The following is a 21,188-nucleotide window of genomic DNA, read 5'->3' as shown; positions in this document are numbered from 1 at the left end:
GTGGGTCGTGACCGAAAGAACAAGATCCCGGATACAAGTGGCCGAAATGAGTTTCCTCCGCAGGGTGTCAGGGATCTCCCTTAGAGATAGTGTGAGAAGCTTGGTCATCCGGGAGGATCTCAGAGTAGAGCCGCTGCTCCTCCACATTGAGAGGAGCCAGATGAGGTAGCTGGGGCATCTGATTCGGATGCCCTACGGACACCTACCAGGTGAGGTGTTCCGGGCACGTCCCACTGGGAGGAGACCCCGGGGACGACCCAGGACACGCTGGAGAGACTACGTCCTTCGGCTGGCCTGGGAACGCCTCGGGATCCCCCCGGAAGAGATGGATGAAGTGGCTGGGGAGAGGGAAGTCTGGGCGTCCCTGCTAAAGCTACTGCCCCCGCAACCCGACCTCGGATAAGCGTTAGAAAATGGATGCATGGATGGAATTTCAGACAAAACGCGAGCAGGAAATGTGATTATTCACATGTGACATATAAGAAAATCCGCTTGGTGACGCTAGTGTTTACGAAATAAAGAATTGTGTTTATTGTGGAACTCTATTATCATTTAGGTTTACATTTCATTTTTGAAAATATATTTCCCCTTAGCTGTAGCATACACGGAGTGTTATTGATCAGCAAAAACTTTGTTTCATTCTTAATAATGGCTTCTTTCCGCTGGTGTCCTGGCCTCAAGGAAAGTAAACTAAACAGGCGGACCGATAGTATTAGTTTGTGTGGCTTCGGATTTATTGTTCGGTGCACATGACACAGGAACCGGAATTGAAGAGCTCATTGGACTCGTGGGTGTTCGTGTTTACAACTAAATAGTGGATTAAGTCATTTAAACAATTCACTTGGAATATTTGCGACTCCACAGCGTGGCATGTCGGACAACGAAGATAAGTAAGTAATTTAAAGTTTCCTTTCTGTGTGTTTATGCTGTTGTTGAACGGATATCTGAAGGAAATGTGTGCGTGTCATCCAGCAAGTGTTGGTGTGACTGATCTAGTCATTTCTTCCTCTTTATCTGTTGTTTTGATTGATGACCTCTGTAATTTTTGTAGCTTTGACGATGGAGATTTTGATGATGCCGAAGAGGATGAAGGATTAGATGATTTGGAAAACGCGGAAGATGTGAGTCAATCAAAGATTGATTCGACCGTCTGTGATGACAACTTTTGAATTATATTTAATAAATGTGAAACTGTCTGTGGTTGCCTCTTTTGCACAGGAAGATCAGAAGAATGTTCAGATCCTCCCGGCAGGCGAGGGCCAGCAGGCCAACCAGAAGAGGATAACAACATCATACATGACAAAATATGAGCGAGCAAGAGTTTTGGGAACTAGAGCTCTCCAGATAGCGTAAGTGTTATGTTGTGTTTGAATGACCACATTACACATCTTGTGTTTTATATGAGAATGCTTTCAAATGTAACTCTTGTGTGAACTTACATACGTCATACTTTAATGTTTCAATAATCAAAGTGTATTCACTAACGTTCATAAGTTAGAATCTATCCAGACAATTTCATGTTTCCCATGAAAACACCATCATGTATTTATATACTTTCATTCAACAGTTTGGAAGGAATGTCCTTATTTTTTAAAAGAAAAGCTTTTTTCTCCCGTTTATTTTCACGACCATAAAGTGCACCGTATTAAAAGGCGCAGTCTCAGTTATGGGGTGTATTTCTGTATTTAACACATCCATAAGGCGCACCGTATTATTGGGCGCAAGCATGGTGAAACATACGCTCGTTCTGAGTTCGGTTGTACTTTATTGAAGTATTTAACAATGTACTCACGTTATTTTTTGATCAATCCTCATCCACAAATCCATCAAAGTCCTCATCTTCTGTATCCGAAATGAACAGCTGGGCAAGTTCTCCACCAAACACACCAGGTTCCCTCTCGTCATTGTCGGAGTCAGTCTCGTTGCCGGGGGGCTGTTCAACAATGGTGCCGGCTTTTGCGAAAGGTCGGACAACAGTCAAAGCAGATACTAGCCCAGGCATCCACAATCCATTCACATATGGTGGCGTAACTCGCCCGGTGCTTCGTCTTCTTGACTTGGCGAAGCTCGTTTTCTTGAACCATGGATTCATTGATCTTGAATTCTCTCACGGCTGCTCGATTCCCATTTTCCTCTGCGTAACTGACAGCTTGTGGTTTAAACTGTGCTTCATAAGCGTGTCTCTTCGTAGGTGCCTTTTTCGGGGGCCCTTAGCCAAACCGATGTTGTTTTGCACAATGCACATGCCGGCGCTATATACCTACTGGGGGGCGGGCCTTTAGCGTCCTCTTTCACGCGCACCCTTCCCCCTTTAACGTCCGCATGCTGTCCTCAGTCACGTCCGCCTTTCCTCTATATAAGCAGCGTGTCGGCAGGAAATGCTCCCAGTCAGTCAAGCGGAGCGCTCATCCAAGTCACACAACAACATTTACAGATTTTGGAACTCGGTGCACACATAAGGCGCGCCGCATTATAAGGCGCCCCGTCCATTTTGGAGAAAATGTAAGACTTTTAGGTGCACCTTATGGTCGTGAAAATACAGTAAATTGTTTCTTTGTTGAGAATTGTTTTTGTCTTTTTAAGAAAAGGACATTTCAGTGACACCAAATGAATGGTAGTTAGAGGGTTAAAAAACAACAACACATTGTTAAATGTATCATACTTTGCGTGTGTTTAGTTTATAACAAATTTGGGATAGCATGGTAGAGTAGTGGTTAGCACGTCTGTTCTGAGTTAAAAATCTCTGCTCAAGTCGTCCTCTGTGGAGTTTACAAGTTCTCCCCATGGTTTTGTTTTTGTTTCCTGGGTATTCGTGCTTCCTTTTTACATTCCAAAAACAAAGCATGTAAGGGAGTTCTCTAAATTGTCCAAGGAAGGTGAGTGTGAATGGTTGTTTTTCTATAAAGTACAGTTGTGCTCATAGGTTTACATACCCTGGCAGAATTTATGATTTCTTGGCCATTTTTCAGAGAATATGAATTATAACATAAAAACCTTTCTTTCACTCATGGTTAGTGCTTGGGTGAAGCGATTTATTATCAAACAACTGTGTTTACTCTTTTTAAATCATAATGACAACAGCAACTACACATGACCCTGATCAAAAGTTTACATACCCTTGAGATTTTGGCCTGATAACATGCACACAAGTTGACACAAATGGGTTTGAATGGCTACTAAAGGTAACCATCCACACCTGTGATCTGTCTGCTTGTAATCATAGTGTGTATAAAGGTTCAGTGAGTTTCTGGGCTCCTGACAGACCCTTGCACTGACATCTCTGGATTCTGAGTCATGGGGAAAGCAAAAGAATTGTCAAAAGATCTGCGGGAGAAGGTAATTGAGCTATATAAAACAGGAAAGGGATATAAGAACATATCCAAGGAACTGAGAATGCCAATCAGCAGTGTTCAAACTCTAATTAATAAGTGGAAAATGAGAGATTCTGTTCAAACCAAACCACGATCAGGTCAACCAACACAAATTTCTGCCACAACGGCCAGGGAAATTGTTCGATATGCAAAGAAAAACCCACAGATGACTTCAGCTGAAATACAGGACTGTCTGAAAAAAGTGGTGTGGATGTTTCAAGATGCACAATAAGGAGGCACTTGAAGAAAAATGGGCTGCACGGTCGAGTCGCCAGAAGAAACGCCATTACTACGCCAATGCCACAAAAAAGGCACGCTTACAATATGCCAATCAGCACAGAGACAAACCTCAAAACGTCTGGAACAAAATCATTTGGCATGATGATCCCAAAATTGAACTTTTTGGCCACAACCATAAACTTGGATACGAGTCAACAAAGCCTATGATGCAAGGTACACCATTCCTACTGTGAAACATGGAGGTGGATCGCTGACGTTTTGGGGATGTGTAAGCTACAAAGGCACGGAAAACTTGGTCCAAATTGATGGCAAGATGAATGCAGCATGTTATCAAAACATACTAGAGGAAAAAATTGCACTCATCAGCCCGGAAGCTGCGCATGGGACATACTTGGATATTCCAGCATGATAATGATCCAAAATACAAAGCCAAGTCGACCTGTCATTGGCTAAAGCAAGAATAAAGTGAAGGTTCTGGAGTGGCCATCTCAGTCACAAGGTCTGACCTCAATATCATTGAACCACTCTGGGGAGATCTCAAGCTTGCAGTTCATACAAGACAGCCCAAGAATTGTCAGGAACTGGAGGCCTTTTGCCAAGAAGAATGGGCAGCTTTACCATCAGAGAAAATAAAGAGCCTCATCCAGAACTACCACAAAGGACTTCAAGCTGTCGTCGATGTTAAAGCGGGCAATACACGGTATTAAAAACTGGGGTGAGTAAACTTTTGATCAGGGTCACTTGTGTAGTTTCTGTTGTCATTGTGATTTAAAAAGAGTGAACACATTTGTTTGATGATAAATGGCTTCACCCAAGCACTAACCATGGCTGTAAGAAAAGTTTTTGTGTTATCATTCATACTCTCTGAAAAATGGCCAAGAAATCATAAATTCTGCCTGGGTATGTAAACCTATGAGCACAACTGTATGTGCCCTGCAATTGGCTGGCAACCATTCCAGGATGTACCTTGCCTCTCACTGAAAGTCAATTTACCCACAAGCCCGCTATAGAAAATTGATGGATAACTATTTTGAATGTATTTGTTTTGAATGTAACATAACTGTATTCCCAACAGGATGTGCGCGCCAGTCATGGTGGAGCTGGAAGGTGAAACTGACCCTTTACAAATTGCTATGAAGGAGCTCAAGTAAGTGACGCGTGACTCTGTGTTCCCTTGCCTTATCCAAATCTAAAAAAAAAAAAAAAAAAAGCAGAACAATTTTCCAGGCCTGAAAGTCACCCTGTGTTTATGACATCACTTGAATTTTTGGACTCAAGCAAAGAAATCACTGATAGTAGGCAGTATCCAATTTCTAATGTTATATAATAATAATATTTAAAAAAATAATTATATATATATATATATATATATATTAAATACCTTTAAATTATTGAACAGACAGTTTTTCAGTGGACAGTTTTGTTATTGTGAGCATATATTATTGCTGGAGCAATAATACTGGTTTGGTAGTAGAGTATATAAATGTCAACATTGAATGGACGGTAATATGTAATTTGAAGCTGTCTTTTAAAAAAAAATAAAAAATAAAAAAAAACCTGGTGGAAAACGAACAGAAATGACTAAAACATATTGAGAAGGACTCAGTAAGAGTCAAGAAGAGCAAGAAAAAGAGATTTTTCAGTTCTCCTAAATTGGCCTCTTTGCCCCACCTGTACCATGAACCTTCTTGCAATACCGCGCCGATATCGAGCTTTACCACGATATCGCATGATCGTACCGTGAGAATAATATTGTGATAAAACAGAACCGTGAGATATAGGGATCATTACATGACTATTCATATTTCATGATTTAAAAAGAAAAAACATGGATGGTTATAGTTACAGCTAGCAAGAATCCAAAAATCATCAAGAAAATTTAGTATGATATAAATTATGATATAAAAAATCGAAAATTATGTTTAATATAGAAATTAGGTAGAAATTGTCTTTTTATGTTTTTTTGAATTGAAGTATGGAAATAAATGAACTTTTCTACAATGTCATTAATTTATTGATATGCATTTGTAGTTACAAATAAATTCGACTTGGTGAGCTATGCGCTTTCCTATTGCCAAATACGGATCACAGGAAGACACCATACGGCCATTAACAGAATCTAGTTTGCTCAAAAGTGGACCAAGAACCCGTTTGGACCACACTTATTATTATTACTTATTGTCTTGACCAGCTTGCTTCCTTGTCGCAACCACTAGGTGTGGAAAGATCCCTATAATCATCCGCCGCTACCTTCCAGATGGAAGTTATGAAGACTGGGGCTGCGACGAGCTCATCATTAGTGATTAAGTCACTTCTGCAGTCTGAAAGCCACTCTTCTATTGGCAGATGCACACTGGAGATGCTGTTGGACTGTCTAGACTATAAAATGACAATGTATCAAACAGCATCCTCTTCACTTATGTTGAGTCGAACCCTTTGCATCGCCTGTTTAAACCACATTATGAGGGAAATTACAATGAATGTTTGTTTTAGAAAATGAAATCTGTCATTTTGGTGGGGATTTGACTGTAAGAAACTGTTTTATTGTTTTGAATAAACTTGTAATACTTCCACTTTCTGTACTGTACTAACAACACTGGGGCTGTTAGAAAGGTTTCTACGAAACTGGTGTTTCTTCGTCGTTCTCATATGTATGTAAAACGAATTCGACCACACTCCGTTACAAAAGGAAGATGTTCACATTACAAGAAAATAACGGTTGACTGTGATTCGTGTTTGGACAATTCCATTTTTTGTTGGCCAAATATCCCCGGAGCTGTTGACATAGTCATGAGGTGGCGATGTGGAGTGACAAACAAGTTGCTTTTGCAAGCCTTCTTCCCTAGTTATCTTGTCATCTGGAAATGCCAAATGGGAAATTTTCACATTCCATGGTCCCTTTCATGTGCTGTATTAGTTTTAATGCCAACTTTTAAAATGCTCACATTTGAAGATTTACATTTAGTGCAGTCGTCGCCCATTGTGGGCTCCAGTGTTTAAAGAGATGTACAGTAGCTGATTTACTCATTTAGCCGAATGAGTGCTGTAAGCTGTATGATGCTTTCTGCCTCAGAACCTTCCCGTGGAAACACATGCACAAGCACAAAGCAGACGATCTCTGCATTGTTTGGGGGAAGACAGGTTGGGGGCAGGAACTAGGTCAGCGTATGTTGTAATACAGGGGTTTGACTGCGTTGTCATTGTTGTATAAAAATGCATAATGATAGGTACATAGGATGTAAAGAATCTTCTCACCCCTGTTCAAATACCAGGTTTTCAAAATATAAAAAATTGAGTAAGAAATTATTTAAAAATGTTCCCACCATTTATCAGACGCATAACCTGTACAACTCCATTGAAATTTCTGGTGAAATTTGTTATGGCCCGATAAAACGAAAATGTATGTTTGGTGCAAACACAAAACCACCTTTCCTTAAAAGAGCAACTTACCTGCAATGAAGCATTGTGGCACATAATTCTTGGGGCTTTTGTAATTTTTTTTAATATAGCTGCAACTGTGGCCTTGGACACAGTGGAGGGTATTATGAACAGTTAGTGTTTCGCACAAAACCCCCAGGGTTCTTTTTGGCAGCACAAAACAAAGTCAGGAACAGCCTTATAGTACATCTAAAATGTATTTGTTAATCAAGAACACTTCAAATTGTGACAGGTGTGTGCTGACTCGCATTTAACACGGGTTTGTGATTAGTTAATTCTAAAGGCAGCCACATTCCAGAGGGTGTGCACACTTGTCCAACCACATTTCAGTCGTTTCATTTTACTTCCCCTCTTGAAAAGATTTACAAAATTTCAATAGAATTGTACAGGTTAGAGGTCACATCAACGGAACAACGCTTTAAAAGGGTTTATCTAGGTCTCATTTAAAAAAAATAAATAAAAACCTGGCATTTGAATAGGGGTGTTTAGACTTTATATTCACTGTAACTACTGGTGTGTGTGTGCGTGTACATAAGGTGCGTGTCAGTACAGTTCTAAAGAAGAGTAACAAACAACCAGGAGCTTTTTGGTGATCTTATTTGGAATGATTTCACAATAAACAACAGTTTATGCCGGTTATGATGATTTCATCTGTAAGTCTTTTGATAAGTGGAGACGACGGTGCCTCAGGGGGCCTGTGGTCTGCTTTCATGGCCATGTGACAATCAGCTGCGCCAACCACAGTGAGGACACCATCAGCTCGCCCGCAGCTGAGGATCCTGCTAATATCTTTAATCGCTACACTGCATGCCATTAGGTTACTGCCGAGCCACATTTGTCTTCAATCATATTTCCATTTGGTCATTCAGTCACATGTTTTTTTTTTTTTTCTCTGTGGGACAGTGATCTTAGAACACCAATAGCACTGTGCTTTTCTGTTTGATCTCTTGTAATTTTGCTCTTCAAATCCCATCACAAGTTTTCAAAGGTTTTCTTTTTATATATTCTAAATTTCATGTTGAACAACACTAATATTTTTGTGTTTAACATTTAAAAATATGAATTAATTCAGTGGTACGGTGACCAAGTAGTCGGCACATCTACCTCACGGTTCGAGTCCTTTCCTTTCCTATGGAGTACACTGGCTTCCTCCAGCATTCCCAAAACATGCAAATTAGCTTCATTGCCAAGCCAAGCCAATCGTTACACAGCGGAACATCCAGAGTTGAACACAATCCATTATGTGATGCTGGTTGTTTTCCAAGTTGTTCTAATTGTTGTCATTTCAAAACAAATTTTCCCATAGAAAATAATTTGTGAATTTATTTGTTCCAGGCTCACTCTGTCATTCTCATAAAACCTTAATTAACTGTAAATGTTTAAAGTGACATTTCCGCATTTGCTTCCACACAAATATGAAAAGAAGTTCACACTGTGTTATAAAACTAAAAGGGAGTAATACTAGCCATTTAAAGACACCTGACGGGCAAATAAAAAAAGTATTTACCCCCTTCTCAAATTTGTATTTTTTTCATAGTTTCTCTACTTTGTTTTAATATAAACAAACACATGTAAATATCAGACAAAGATAATCCAAGTGATTTTATTTATTAAGGGAGAAAAAAAACTACCTGGCCCTGTGTGAAGAAGTCATTGTCCCCTAAAGCTAATAACTTGTTGGACCACCCTCAGCAGCAACTCTACTCAGGCGTTTTCCATCACTGGCAGTAAGTCTTTCACATCTCTCTGGAGATATTTTGGCCCACACTTCCTTGTAGAATTGTTTTGGTTTGATAAGCTTAAACAAAGTGGGGAAATTTTCCACAGAACTGTACGTAATGGAGACGAAACATAAAGATGTTTGATACTATACCGTTGAGAGTAATAAGTGTTGTAAAAACGGATTTGTGTAGTTGTTATTTAATTATGTTGTTTTAATTATGCTCGATGATGGTTTGTTTGACTTTTGGGGCATACTGTATTTTCTGTAACACTCCAAACTATACAACTGTTAGTGTGTTTGACTTCACTATGTAATAAGCATAAGTACCAATGTAACTGTCTCTATTATTGTTGTTGTCTCATCATGTAGTGTGCAGCGAAGTTTGTACAAGTATCACACAAGAAATCTTGACAAATAACCGCGTGCACCAACAACATCATGGGGTGTCTCTGAATATTATATATACTGTAGCTAAAGTGGGTCAAGAGGAGCCTGTCTGCTTATTGCCAGCAAGTACCATCAAAATGAAAGAAATGCATTCATCCATTTTCTATATCGCTTGTCCTCATTAGTGTTGTGGCAAGCTGGGGCCTATCCCAGCTGACTTTGAGTGAGAGGTAGGGTAGAAGCTGACCTGGTCGCAAGGTCATTTGCAGGACACAAACAACCAATCACACCTTTGGTCAATTTAGAGTTCGATTACCCGACCATGGCTATTTTTGGAATTTGGGAGGAAACCGGAGTAGCCCGAGAAACCCCACGCAAGAACGGGGAGAACAATAAAACATTATTTTAAAGTAAAATCACTATGTTGTTGCTTTAACCAATGCAGACCCGTTTTTCAGAGGATGTTTACTAGTTATCTCACTCAACAAAGTTGCATACAAAAGACGTATTGAAGCCTTTCATGCCTTCTTTATTTTTATGTGGGGGACGAATACACAAACACAACACTTCGAATCGATGAGGTGTGTCACAAAAGATATCTGTCAAGTCCCCTCAAATTAACCCCCCTGGACTCTAACACACTTTCCCAGACTTCTCTGTACTTGATCTTGGGGAAAAACGAAAATCACATGGAGCCAAGTCAGGTTAGGGGGGTTGCACGGCGATGTTCTTGTCGGCCAGGAACTGTCGGATTCTCAGGACGTGCGCTGGCGCGTTGGTGAAGCAGCCACAAGTTGTCCTGCCACGACGCCGCAGGATCCTTGTACATGTGCTGGTTGATCATCTGGCCCACATTGAAGGAGAAAACTTGTAGTTTGTGATTTGGATTTGAAACGTATCTTTTATGACAATAGTCCTGTTACCTTTCTGACACACGTCGTATTCCTCATCCTGTGTTGTGGCCGGGCGCATGACTGGGTGCAGTTTTTGCGTTGTACTGTTCCACACCCGATTGTCATATTGCCACTTAAGCCTCAATTACCCGCGTTTATGTCCTTTCCTGTAAACACTCTTAATATGGGAATGTTTTAAATCCCATTTAGCATTTCTTTAATAGAGGGGGCAAATGCGGCAGATGATGAAGGCACAAGGAGGGTCTAGCAAGAGGGGTATATGGTCTATGCCGGGGGAGTATGAGAGTTTCTTTGTATCCTGGTGAAGCTACAGGCCAGACAGCAATGGGTAAGGTTCCCCTCATTGCCCTGGTTCCCTCCTCCCCCCAGATCCCCTTCAATGGCCTGCTTTGTCTTTACCCGGCCGATGAAATAGAAGGAATTAGGAGTCAAGCTTAACCCACCACTTAGACAAAAATTCACACATACACCCATTAAATCATAGAACAAATATGCAAAATCTCCCAAACCTCCACCTGATACTGGATTAGGTCTGTCATCAATATCCACTTCCAATAAAGTCATGACTAATTCTCTCGAGACAGGTCGGTGATAGGTTCCTGTTGCTGTGTGTTGTGTAATCAGCCTGATAAAGTGATTTATCCATTAACAGATCATCATATGTCTTCATATCCTCAGATTGGCCTCTACTTTGATAGATGCTGCGTCTCAATTAGGCGCCGGGTGCATGGTCCCCTGCCAATGTATCATCACCTTAATTTAATAAGTAGTTACGATAACAACATTCAAAATGACTAAAATCTGTAGCCTAATACTTCATGTACAAGTTTGAAGAACTGCATATATTTCACACTACGCTTTCTTAATGTACTAATGCAGGGGTGGAAAACTAATTTTCGTCACAGGCCTTTAGTGTACTTTCCATCAGAGGGCCATTATCACTGTGAATACCGTATACTGTAAATGTCACCTTGGGATATTATTAGATATACAGAATTGCCCCTGCATTTCTTATGTATATTTTTAACAATAATAATAATTTGACATCAAAAGTCATGGAAAACAGTTTAAAACAATTATTTTAGGATACATCTAGTGTCCCAATTTATGTTATGAATGGATTTATGGAATATAAATGCTTGTAAAACGGGATAAAGTGAAGGAAAAAAAATGTTCTGCCCAAATAAAAGAAACAAATCCAGTTAGCATGACACATTGAGAAGACACACTATTTACTTAAGTGGGCCACATAAAATCATGTGGTGCGCCGGCTCTGGTCCCTGGAATTTGAGTTTGATTCCTGTGTATACGAATGTGTTTCACTGGGGGGAAAGAACAAGAACAAAAGGCTTTGACTTCTAGTAAAGCAAAGTTTTATTCCAAATGAGTGCAAATAATCATCCTTACATGGTTAAACTTTTGCTTCTGCTGTAGTTTCAAAGTTGTGTTGCTTTGCGAGTAACCATCACACACAACTGGAACATATCAACCATCAAATTACAATGACAGTAAAAGATTACAGCATTTCCATAAAAAGTGTGAATAGACAAGAGTATAGATGTTTGACACAAAGCGAAGGTGATGTACGCAGAATTTTAAAGGATTAAAAGAGCAAGGCAGCATGCAATGGGATAAAAGAAAAGTGTATTTAGAGTGCTATATTGTGATATATATGTGGAACAAAGCCATTCCATAAGTTTTACTGCTTTTTAAATGTAGAACAAGTGAAAATAAAGGTACAGAATAATGAGGGCTATTAAAGACAAATGTGGCTGAATACAGAATACAATGTGTTACTTTTGAATGTAATGTGTAAAAAGCAAAATTGAAGGATAAGGCACAATGACTCTTAAATGTTTAGCTCTGTGAAAATACATCTTTGTGAAAGCCATTCTATCTCTGTATGTGGTAATGTTTGGTCAAAATTGGCATCTATCGGAACCCGTGCACAAGCTTGTCACATTTCACAGTGGAACAGACTTTCAGCGGAGATAATAAAGGCAGAACCGTATTAAAACACAAAATGACGAAAACAACTGAGCAATGTATTGAGAAAGTATAAATAATTGGGTGTCATTTTTTTTTGCCATGAAGGCTCTTCATGACGCCGTCAAATACTAACTAAAATCATTCATCAGTGTTTGTGTAAAATAAGAATCTTTTTTGACATTACATTTTAAGTATCAAACTTGCAATAACCTATTCTACGTTATTTAGGTAATAAGTCAGGTAGCTTGGAATGTCACATTGGGAGAAACTGTTATTATGGCAGTTTCCTTGTTACATATTTATACAGTTTTGGTATTAATACTTTGGTGATTTTACAAATATATCATATGTAATGAACAACTAATAAGAGTTTTACTTCTCAATTCAAACTGACAAAAAACTTCATGGCAACTAACTCTCCTCACACATGTATGTTCATTATTAAAATAAACCACACAAAATGCAAAGAAACATGAAAAGAGAACAGGAACAAATGTGCCCAAAATACCATCAGTGTTAGCATATTGACTTGCTGAACAAAAGTGAACATTACCTAATATATATCTCTTTGATATAAGGTTAATTCTGCCTGAGATATGAACGCGCCAGCAAAAGACAGCTCTCTTCCATGAAACGAAAAATTACACTGAATGATTGGTCAAGGTTTAATACCTATTAATTCTTTGTAGATTTAGAATTTGTGAATTATTAGCATGAACCATGATAACCTGATCCTACCTCCTCACATCCACGCAGAGAGTCATCATCCTGACAGGGACATAATCCTTGATCTAAATGTGTTATTTGGAGCGGTAGACATTTAGCTGCTGCAAATCTAATCTGGAACTTGAGTGTACTGCCAATACAATCATTTTTCACTACTAGACTGCATGCACCAAATAATCAACAAATGCTTCAAAAGCCCCACGCTCCAAACTCAGCCTTCACCTGTGACAGCATTTCTGCATCTGGGCAAGAACAGTGCAGGGTTTCTTCCCTCCTGTCTCCCCAGCCGACTCCCCCGGTGCCAGCCCACTCCCCTCGGCCCAGACCGCTTTCCCCAAAACCACTGCTGCTTCTTAGGGCGGGCATGGGGGCTGGACCAGCACCAGCGCTCTCTGGTCTCGTTATCTGTCATGGTCGCGACAGTGTAGTGTAGACAGGCTGCTCCCAGTGTGTGGGGCTGTGTGACTGTGGTACACCGGATGGGTCAGTGATTGCGGTGTACAGGGGCCTCTGGGTGGGCCCCATGTAGGAGAAGGCAGAGTATAAGCCTGTTGGCTGGCTAGAGTGAGTGTAGTAGGACCCTGAGGCCTGCTGGTCGGCATACTCTGCAAACTGAGCCCTGGCTGCCAGTGAGGGGAAGGCAGCGCTATAGTGAGGGAGGCTTAGAGGGGTGTAGGTGACGTGGGAACCGGCCGTGGCTGCCTCTGAAAAGTGACCGCCCGGACCTCCGGCCTCGCTCTTGATCTGGGTCTTGGACAGATCTGAGCTCAGAGGGGAGCCGTGATGTTGTTGCGGCTGCTGCTTGGAGAGCCAGGCTGCGGAGTGTCCACTGGCCGCTGCCATAGCTGAGGAGATGCCGTAGGTATATTGAGATGCGGTAGTTATGGGCGTCGCTGCTCCTGAGCCGGCACTCTGCCCGATCCCTGGATGGCCATTAGGGGGAAGGTACTGGTCAAACTCATTGACATCAAAAGGCTCCATCGTGGCCATCACGTCGTTGCTTATCTCACCGATGTCCACATTTCCAAAGTCGATGTGAGGCTTTCCAGACCCTGCGGCACCTGAACAGCCCTCTGCTCCCATTGGGCCACGGGAGACCCCCTTCCCCAAAGCCTCCCTCTTTCCATCCCCTGCCCTCCCAGACTGAAGTTCTGTCTTGGGTGTGGTTGGGGGTGTAGGAGGACTATGGCTGTGACCTGAAGACACAGAAGGTACTATGTTAATGCTCTTTTTTTGAGTAACAAAGTCAGTTTGTGATATAATATGAATCTAAACCACTAATAATGTCAAGATCATACTCGTGAGGTGGGCCGAGGGAGCCGGCAGCCCACTTGCAGCGGGGGGGTGATGCCCATCTGCCAGAGGGGACCCAGCTCCCCCAGTGCGGACCACATCCAGATGGAGGCCCTTGTAGATGGATTGTCTATGCCTGATCTCACCCTCCAAATGGCCGTCTGTGTCACTTCCAGTCTTTCCGTTCTTGCGGCGTCGAGGCTGGTATTTGTAGTCAGGGTAGTCTTTCTTGTGTTGCTTTCTCAACCTCTCTGCCTCCTCGATGAAGGGTCGCTTATCACTCTCATTAAGAAGCCTTGGATACAGAAGCAAATGTTTTGGATGTTGTTTGTACTAATTATTTAAGGTCATCTCTTTGCTAATGGAGAAATAGATTATGTTCAATAAATAGTGTCAGCAGTCAAAGATCAGAGCTTCATCTGTACAGCTGCTATCGAATGTCATATTGCCTGTGGTTTTTGGCTACTGAAGCCTGAGAAATTGATACAACCACTCCTTGTAACTACTTCTGCAGGAAATAGCATGAGAAACCCCTGACCTTTCACTGCATCTGCCCTGTTAACCAATCAAGCTAGAACACAAGGTCTGGCCTTCATCTAATTATGTTCCATATGGTTTGAGAAATAAAAACCTTGAGTGGTCAAACAGAAGTTCAACCTTTCAGGATTGAAGAACTTTATGTGAGGGTAATATATTTAATCAGACAGAAACCATTAATACATACTCTAGGTTGGAGGCCCTTACCAACGTAAAGATTATTCATCAAGAAAGCAGTGTTAACTCAGTCAAAATAATGGAATCCTTGTGGCATAGAGCCAATAACTAATCAGTCTAACCGAGAGATGTGTCCCTGGAACAGTACTGAATACCAGGGCATCTTCTCTGGTGACAAATTATGGGCAGCCTTAAAAGTATTCTCTCTTATTAATGCCAATTCAAATTAAACAGCACTGTATGTCTTGGGCTGACTGACTGGACTCAGCTCAGTGAATCATTATGGGTATGCTCCTGTATGCTCCCAAACTGTCAAAAGTAAAGTGACGCTCTGAAACTGTGGAGGGGAATCTGCAAATGTACACCGACATTTCCATCCTAACAATCATTTTGAATCCAGCATATATACTATTATATAAATGTATGCTTCATTCTCATTAATTCTTGGACCTCCCAAGATGCCAAAATGAACATTTCCAGTCCTTTTAATAAAAAAGACCATTCAAGATCTAAACAGCGTTGACTAGATCTCACCTCCAAAGCTTGCCCAGGGTCTTGCTGAGCTCGGCGTTGTGCAGGTGCGGGTGTTGGTCTGCCAGTTTCCTCCGCGCCGCCTGGGCCCACACCATGAAGGCGTTCATCGGTCTCTTGACGTGCGGCTTGCTCTTGGTCCCGCTGTTCACACGCACGGGCATGGGCACGAGGGTCCAGTCGTAGCAGTTGAGCACCTGACTGACCGCCTTACGGATACCCGCTGGGAAGCGCTCATCCTCATCGTCAGATTTACCGGAGGGATGGCCCCTCGCCCCGTTGTCTAGAACTGCCAACAGTTGCTGCCTGTGGAGGGGTGACTCATCCCCACCGGCACCAGAGGAATGATCAGGCGATCGGGAGCGACTGTCGTCCGACATGCTGGGACTGAGCTCGACGTCTGACAAGCTCTGCTCCTCTCTGGACATCTTCATGAGGATGCCTGACCGTTTCCCTAAAACTCTACCTTTTGGCTGCCTGCTGTTTGTCCCTACTCTGATGCAATAATGGGCAAACTGCTATCGATGTGTGTGTGATCTTCACCTCTGACCTCTGTTGAATTATAATATAAACTGCCAATCTGTCTCTACTCTCAGCCTCCGTTGTAAAACTCTGTGAGGGTTGAACATCAAAGTTCTTTCCATCCGTGTGGTTGGTATCATAGGCGGCTCAGTGCGCACCTTAGACCCCAGTTTACCTGCTAAAGCACCGCTGTCTGCACCAAACTCGCCCACCTATCTAATGACGTCCCCGTGGCACTTTCCTCTGTGGCTCCTGCGATGGAAATTCAACAGGTTGGACCTGAAACAGCAGAACTTCAGAATGTTATTTTTTGTTGAGGAGAAAATGTCAGTGTAAAGGGTTTCAAACAACAACAACAACAACAACAACGATGTAGGCGTAAAAGTAGAATTAGTAGAAGTCAAGTTTCTAGAAGCTTCTACAAGACACACTTTATGATAATTGAATGCAAAAAATGAAAGGTATTTCAACAACAGAAAGTCACCCAAGTGAGTGGTTAACTTTATAGAAATTCACAAGTGCTTTATTGTAACCATTTTGAAATCTGGGCTACCTGTCTGCAAACAAATCCCTTTATTTAACCAAGGAACAAACCTCAACCCAAAGTATGTCATCTTCTTTCCTGTTTTATAGTCATTTCACACCTTATTGATGTTACTGAGACTAAACTGTGACTCCTGCACTCTAACATTGCACTAAAGCTACGGTACGGAGCAATACTGCACTCATTATCAGTAGTCGCACAAAATTACTTAACATTTCTATTCCAGATACCGCAGTATGTGTCTAAAATCCTTATAGTAGTATTGGTTTGCCTCTTTAATTACAGTTGGAGTTTTTTTTTTAGACTACTATTGAAATTTCTTTTGCAAAGAGAAAGAAAGAGTTGAATTTACACCATAATAGCAACATATAGACTCTCTTAATTGTGTTTGTCAGAATTGTGAAATTAAATTAAGGCATAAATCAAACGTTAAAGTCAGCTGGGATAAGCACCAGGCTGCTCACCTTTGACCCTAATGAGGACAAGCCTGATTGAAAATAGATGGACAACTCTTATTTCGGGTGCCATGAGAGCACCGGCTGCCTCACGCCCCACTCCTCTCTCTTCTACAGCTACAGTATGTAAGCCTCCATGATCTGGACAGTGGTCTTTTTTTGCCCGGACTGACATTTGCATTACTGTATGTGTACATGTTAACGAACATAGTGTTGCACAATGGCACGAACATGATGTGGCTTGGTTATAGACATACTTAAGTTGCTCTGGGCGATGGTAACCCTCGCTATGCCACTGATCTGTTGTGAGGTTTTTATACCCAGTTCTTTGTTTCCCTTTGGAAGAGAAATTGCAATTCAAAACTCACATCAGACAATGAAAGTGAGTGGTGTAGATTTCCAGATACCACATGTAGCTTGCTTAAATGATTGGTGCCCCACCATTTAACCAACAATTAGTCCTGTAGCTTATGTTATTAAAAGGCTTTTAGTTGCAAGTAATACAACGATTCGGTACACGTTAGTGTCTGTATGCAAGTGCGACCGTCACCCACCCCACCCCACAAAAATAAGCTACTGCTGTTAAAGATTTGGCAGTTATTCTAAGCTCCCGGGAGAGAAAGTGTTGGAATGATGTGAGGCCGCAATAGCACAGACCTCAGATTTACATTGCACTTCTTGGATAAACACAGCCTGGCTGTGGAAATATAAACCTCACAGTGCATGGTGTGATTTGACACAGTGTGCTTGTTGCACAGGGCCACGTCTATTAGAGGCAGCAAAATGTGTCCTTGTTTTGTCCGTTAAGTCAACACCTTGTCCCAACTTTACACCCACATCAGCTAATGTGCCGCAAATCAGCAACATACAGCTCAATGGTTTGCTTGCTACCTTGTCAGGGTAATTGTGGCAGAATTTGAGTCTAGGGTCCAGTGACATCATAAAAGAGGCTGCCAATTTAACTGTCGTTTTTTTTTTTTTATTGGTTCAGCTGGGAGTTTCAACGATGCCCCCACCCTATGGTACACAATTCCCCCAACTTTACATTGCAAGGGTATCAAAATATATAATTTTACTTTTTCTAATACTGTATGTTCTTTTAAAGACATTTTGGTACCTGTGATTCTTGGGCATGATATATTTAAAATTTAAGTAAGGCATCTTGCGGATATCAGAGCCATGCAAAGTTTCAACCGCTGTCACAAGTCCATCCATGCACACCTCGTCTGCAATTCCGCTTAACCCGCTGTTACCTGGTCTGTGGAAAAAACATTGTACCCCTGTTCTAAACAACTTGCTGCATTTGTCCCCAACTGAAATCTGAACATATATTTAACAATAAATGACTGAGTGGTTATAATTTTCTCCTCCTTGCCCAAACCATATTTGTGGTATAATTATACAACATGATAATCTATCAGGAAACAGTTTAAAAAGCACTCTTGTAGTTTATTTGAATTTTGTTTTCAATGCACGCTGTGAATTTCATTAATATGAACTCATTAATTTCACTTGGTTTGCCAATAATTTGCCCTTAATTTACTCCTCTTTTGCCAAATTACAATAGCTGACATTTAATTGGACATTACTCCCATCCCTGACTACCTGAAAATAATTAAAAACAAATTCAAAATACGAAGAGGGGAGAAAACATTTTAAACACTAAAACATCTCATTTATTTTGATATAAAACCAGGAACTTGTATAACTACTGTTTTCCTAAAAGTGTTCTCTTTTTTTAACTTCACCAAATTTCTGACTTCAGCAGGCTTCACATAATAAAATGAAATAAAATAACCCAAATATAACTTCCACAATCTTGACACAAGGGCATACAGGTAATCACTAATTTAAAAGAATAGGTGAATTTGCTAAATGATCTGTAATTGACAGGCATACATTGTTACATTACAGTTGATATATGACAGTTGCCTAAGAAGTAATTTAGTAGCAATAAAGAGCTAATATAAGTGTCACCCAGTGCCATGTTAAATTCAGAGTGAGGACTTCTCCTTATATTGGCAAAATAAGAAATGACAGATTGAGAGCAGGCATAGAGAGGAAATGCTAAGTGTCTTACTTCAGTACTGAGGAAAAGTTGGAGGTGGCTTGAGCAGGAGAATCTTTCAGTTCCTTTCCACAGTGACACTGCAGGCTTCCCCAGCCCCCTCGGTCGCTGTGCCAGGCTATGAATGCAAGCTCTGTGTGACTGCGACGGGCCTTAAAGGGCTCCTTGTATGAGGCCCAGAGAGGAAAAAAAAAGGGCGAGGGAGGAAAAGTCTTAAAGGAACAGCAACTTGCGCAGATAAAATCTGGAAAATGATTGGCTTAAAGTCAGTCTCTCTCCCTCTCCCCCTTCATTTTAGATAAAGTTTATGAAACACATCAGACTCGTGAGTAAAATGGACAATGCACTCTACGCATTGTGCTGCCCACTGATTTACACCCACTCACAGGTGTTTATTGTTTACATGCAAATACACTGTTAAACATTTGTTGAATTACAGTAACTGACTGGCAACACTGTTACTGTGCAAACAAATTGTGAGGAGAGTAGTCCGAATTGGATTCTGGAGTCATGTGCCACTTACTCATACTCATCCACCAGCTGCAAATCATTCCAAGTATTGAGCTGTATTTGCTGTTGATTAGCTTACCTAAATGAGGTGACACTCACTGCAAAGGCAGCAATTGCCTCCTGTCTCTTGACCACTACAATTAGCTTCCTCATTGTAGTGGTCAAGAGACAGGAGGCAATTATATACTGAACACCACCAATGCTTTACCGCGCATTGGTGGTGTTCAGTATTTCTCCACAATAGATTTTATATAATCATTCTTCCTTGTATAATCATATTTTCTTGCATGAGTCTGTTTTTATATCCGTGTGTCTTGTTATTTACACCAAAATGGTTAAACACTGTTTTGCCTTGTATATTACAACGCATGCTGGGAATTTTGGGCATATATTAAATTCTACAGTTCTTTACCAAATACCATACAGTAAAATACTGTAAAGTAAATGTACTTCAATTAAATATAGTTTCCACTGCATCATGGGATTTTGGTTGATGCCACACACCATAAACAAAGAGTTCATTTGGCTTGCAGAAGTAGCAATCACAAGGAAGTACGCGCTTATATATAATGCAGTTGATAAGTCACCATGTAACACTTACCTTTGCTTTGTTTAGCATACAGCAGAATTGACTGGGATCTCACTCTATCGAACACTAAACTAAATTAAATAAGACACACATTCAACAAACTACGGGTAACATAAACACAGGATTCATGTTATGTTAATCCTTATCATTCATGAACAAGGATTAACGTGTTTGTTACGGCAACAGTTCAACATTTCATGGCGCAATGCAAGGTGGGAGCTATGCGGCTTCGCAGATCTGCTGCTTTGAAAATTTGGCGCCTAATTTATTGTGTTATCACAAAAAAATACATCTAATACATATCGAATACATATTTTTACGTGTGAAATAACACAGTAAACTGATTTCAGAATGAAATTATTGATATAGCACTTTACTGAGTTTGTCCAAGTCTGCATTAAATCCTGCTTGAGTGACATTTCAGATTGATATACAGTATGTAACTATATTTTTGCACCAACATTTTTAGTTTTGATGCAGTGGAAACTATAGTTAATTACTGTATAATCCCTTTAAAGTATTTTACTGTATGGCATGTGGTAAATACCTGTAGAATTTACAGGAATGTCTAACAGTGTATATATGTTTTAGGTATGGCCTAAAACATGGCTTTATGCGGGTATATATTCGTGGCTCACATGTAGGCAGAGGTGGATAATAACGCGTTATATTTACTCCGTTACATTTACTCAAGTAACATTTTGGAAAAATAGTACTTGTCAGAGTAGTTTTAATGAAGCAAACGTTTTACTTCGGCTGAAGTATTTTTGTTAAGAAGAAATGATACTTTTACTCCGTTACAAGAATCTACATGCCAATCGCTACTTTCCTTTATCAATAATTGTGTGTGCGATCTATTTTTAGACTTTCGTTTTCGACTTCCACATCGGGCGCCGTTGCTCCAATCCCCCGTGATTACCACAGTGATGTTTCACTCAAGTTCACCAATAAAACGACACAAGAAAGTCACATGTCCTCACACAAAGTCTTCTATTGGGCTTCGCGGGCCAAACAAAGTGAGTCGCGACAGCTGCGCGCGACTCGTGTTTACATTTCAGACTACGCAAAACAACAGCTTTAATATGCAGCGAAATTTTGTCACTGCCCAAATTTGGAATTTTCAGCCCACTTCTAACTTGAGAAAACACCTTGCTGTAAGTTCCAGATCTTTTTG

At 40.8% G+C, this 21,188-nt stretch overlaps 2 protein-coding genes across 5 annotated transcripts; one reads left to right on the top strand and one right to left on the bottom strand.

The window, feature by feature from the left end:
- Positions 1-300: 300 nt before the first annotated feature.
- polr2f (RNA polymerase II, I and III subunit F) lies at positions 301-6,184 on the top strand. Its single transcript, XM_061748252.1, has 5 exons — positions 301-890; positions 1,052-1,121; positions 1,219-1,349; positions 4,687-4,758; positions 5,828-6,184. Exons 1-5 carry the CDS (start codon positions 871-873, stop codon positions 5,916-5,918), a joined length of 384 nt encoding a protein of 127 aa, XP_061604236.1. The 5' UTR covers positions 301-870; the 3' UTR covers positions 5,919-6,184.
- Positions 6,185-11,429: 5,245 nt separating this feature from the next.
- Positions 11,430-19,093, bottom strand: sox10 (SRY-box transcription factor 10). Of its 4 annotated transcripts, XM_061748250.1 has the most exons (5): positions 18,928-19,093; positions 15,330-16,127; positions 14,087-14,376; positions 13,799-13,984; positions 11,430-13,711 (listed from the first exon to the last, which is right to left on the bottom strand). In XM_061748250.1, exons 2-5 carry the CDS (start codon positions 15,758-15,760, stop codon positions 13,197-13,199), a joined length of 1,422 nt encoding a protein of 473 aa, XP_061604234.1. In that variant the 5' UTR covers positions 15,761-16,127; positions 18,928-19,093; the 3' UTR covers positions 11,430-13,196. The 4 variants fall into 4 exon arrangements, with proteins under 4 accessions (XP_061604234.1, XP_061604233.1, XP_061604232.1 ...); XM_061748249.1 differs by having other exon boundaries at positions 11,430-13,984; positions 15,330-16,141; XM_061748248.1 differs by having other exon boundaries at positions 11,430-13,984; positions 18,928-19,092.
- Positions 19,094-21,188: the final 2,095 nt, after the last annotated feature.

This window comes from Phyllopteryx taeniolatus, chromosome 16 (genome assembly GCF_024500385.1).
Source record: "Phyllopteryx taeniolatus isolate TA_2022b chromosome 16, UOR_Ptae_1.2, whole genome shotgun sequence".
Taxonomy (NCBI): Eukaryota; Metazoa; Chordata; class Actinopteri; order Syngnathiformes; family Syngnathidae; genus Phyllopteryx; species Phyllopteryx taeniolatus.
The sequence above is the reverse complement of the archived record's forward strand: the minus strand, read 5'-3'. Positions and strand labels throughout refer to the sequence as shown.

What these genes read in the sequence shown, in the direction of transcription:
- polr2f (XM_061748252.1), top strand. Translation starts at nt 871, where the DNA reads ATGTCGGACAACGAAGATAA. An exon ending in ATGTCGGACAACGAAGATAA is followed by an intron (nt 891 to 1,051) that starts GTAAGTAATTTA and finishes TAATTTTTGTAG; the next exon opens with CTTTGACGATGGAGATTTTG. An exon ending in ACTAGAGCTCTCCAGATAGC is followed by an intron (nt 1,350 to 4,686) that starts GTAAGTGTTATG and finishes TATTCCCAACAG; the next exon opens with GATGTGCGCGCCAGTCATGG.
- sox10 (XM_061748249.1), bottom strand. Translation starts at nt 15,760, where the DNA reads ATGAAGATGTCCAGAGAGGAGCAGAGCTTGTCAGACGTCGAGCTCAGT. An exon ending in ACCCTGGGCAAGCTTTGGAG is followed by an intron (nt 14,377 to 15,329) that starts GTGAGATCTAGT and finishes TCTGTATCCAAG; the next exon opens with GCTTCTTAATGAGAGTGATA. An exon ending in TCCCTCGGCCCACCTCACGA is followed by an intron (nt 13,985 to 14,086) that starts GTATGATCTTGA and finishes CTGTGTCTTCAG; the next exon opens with GTCACAGCCATAGTCCTCCT.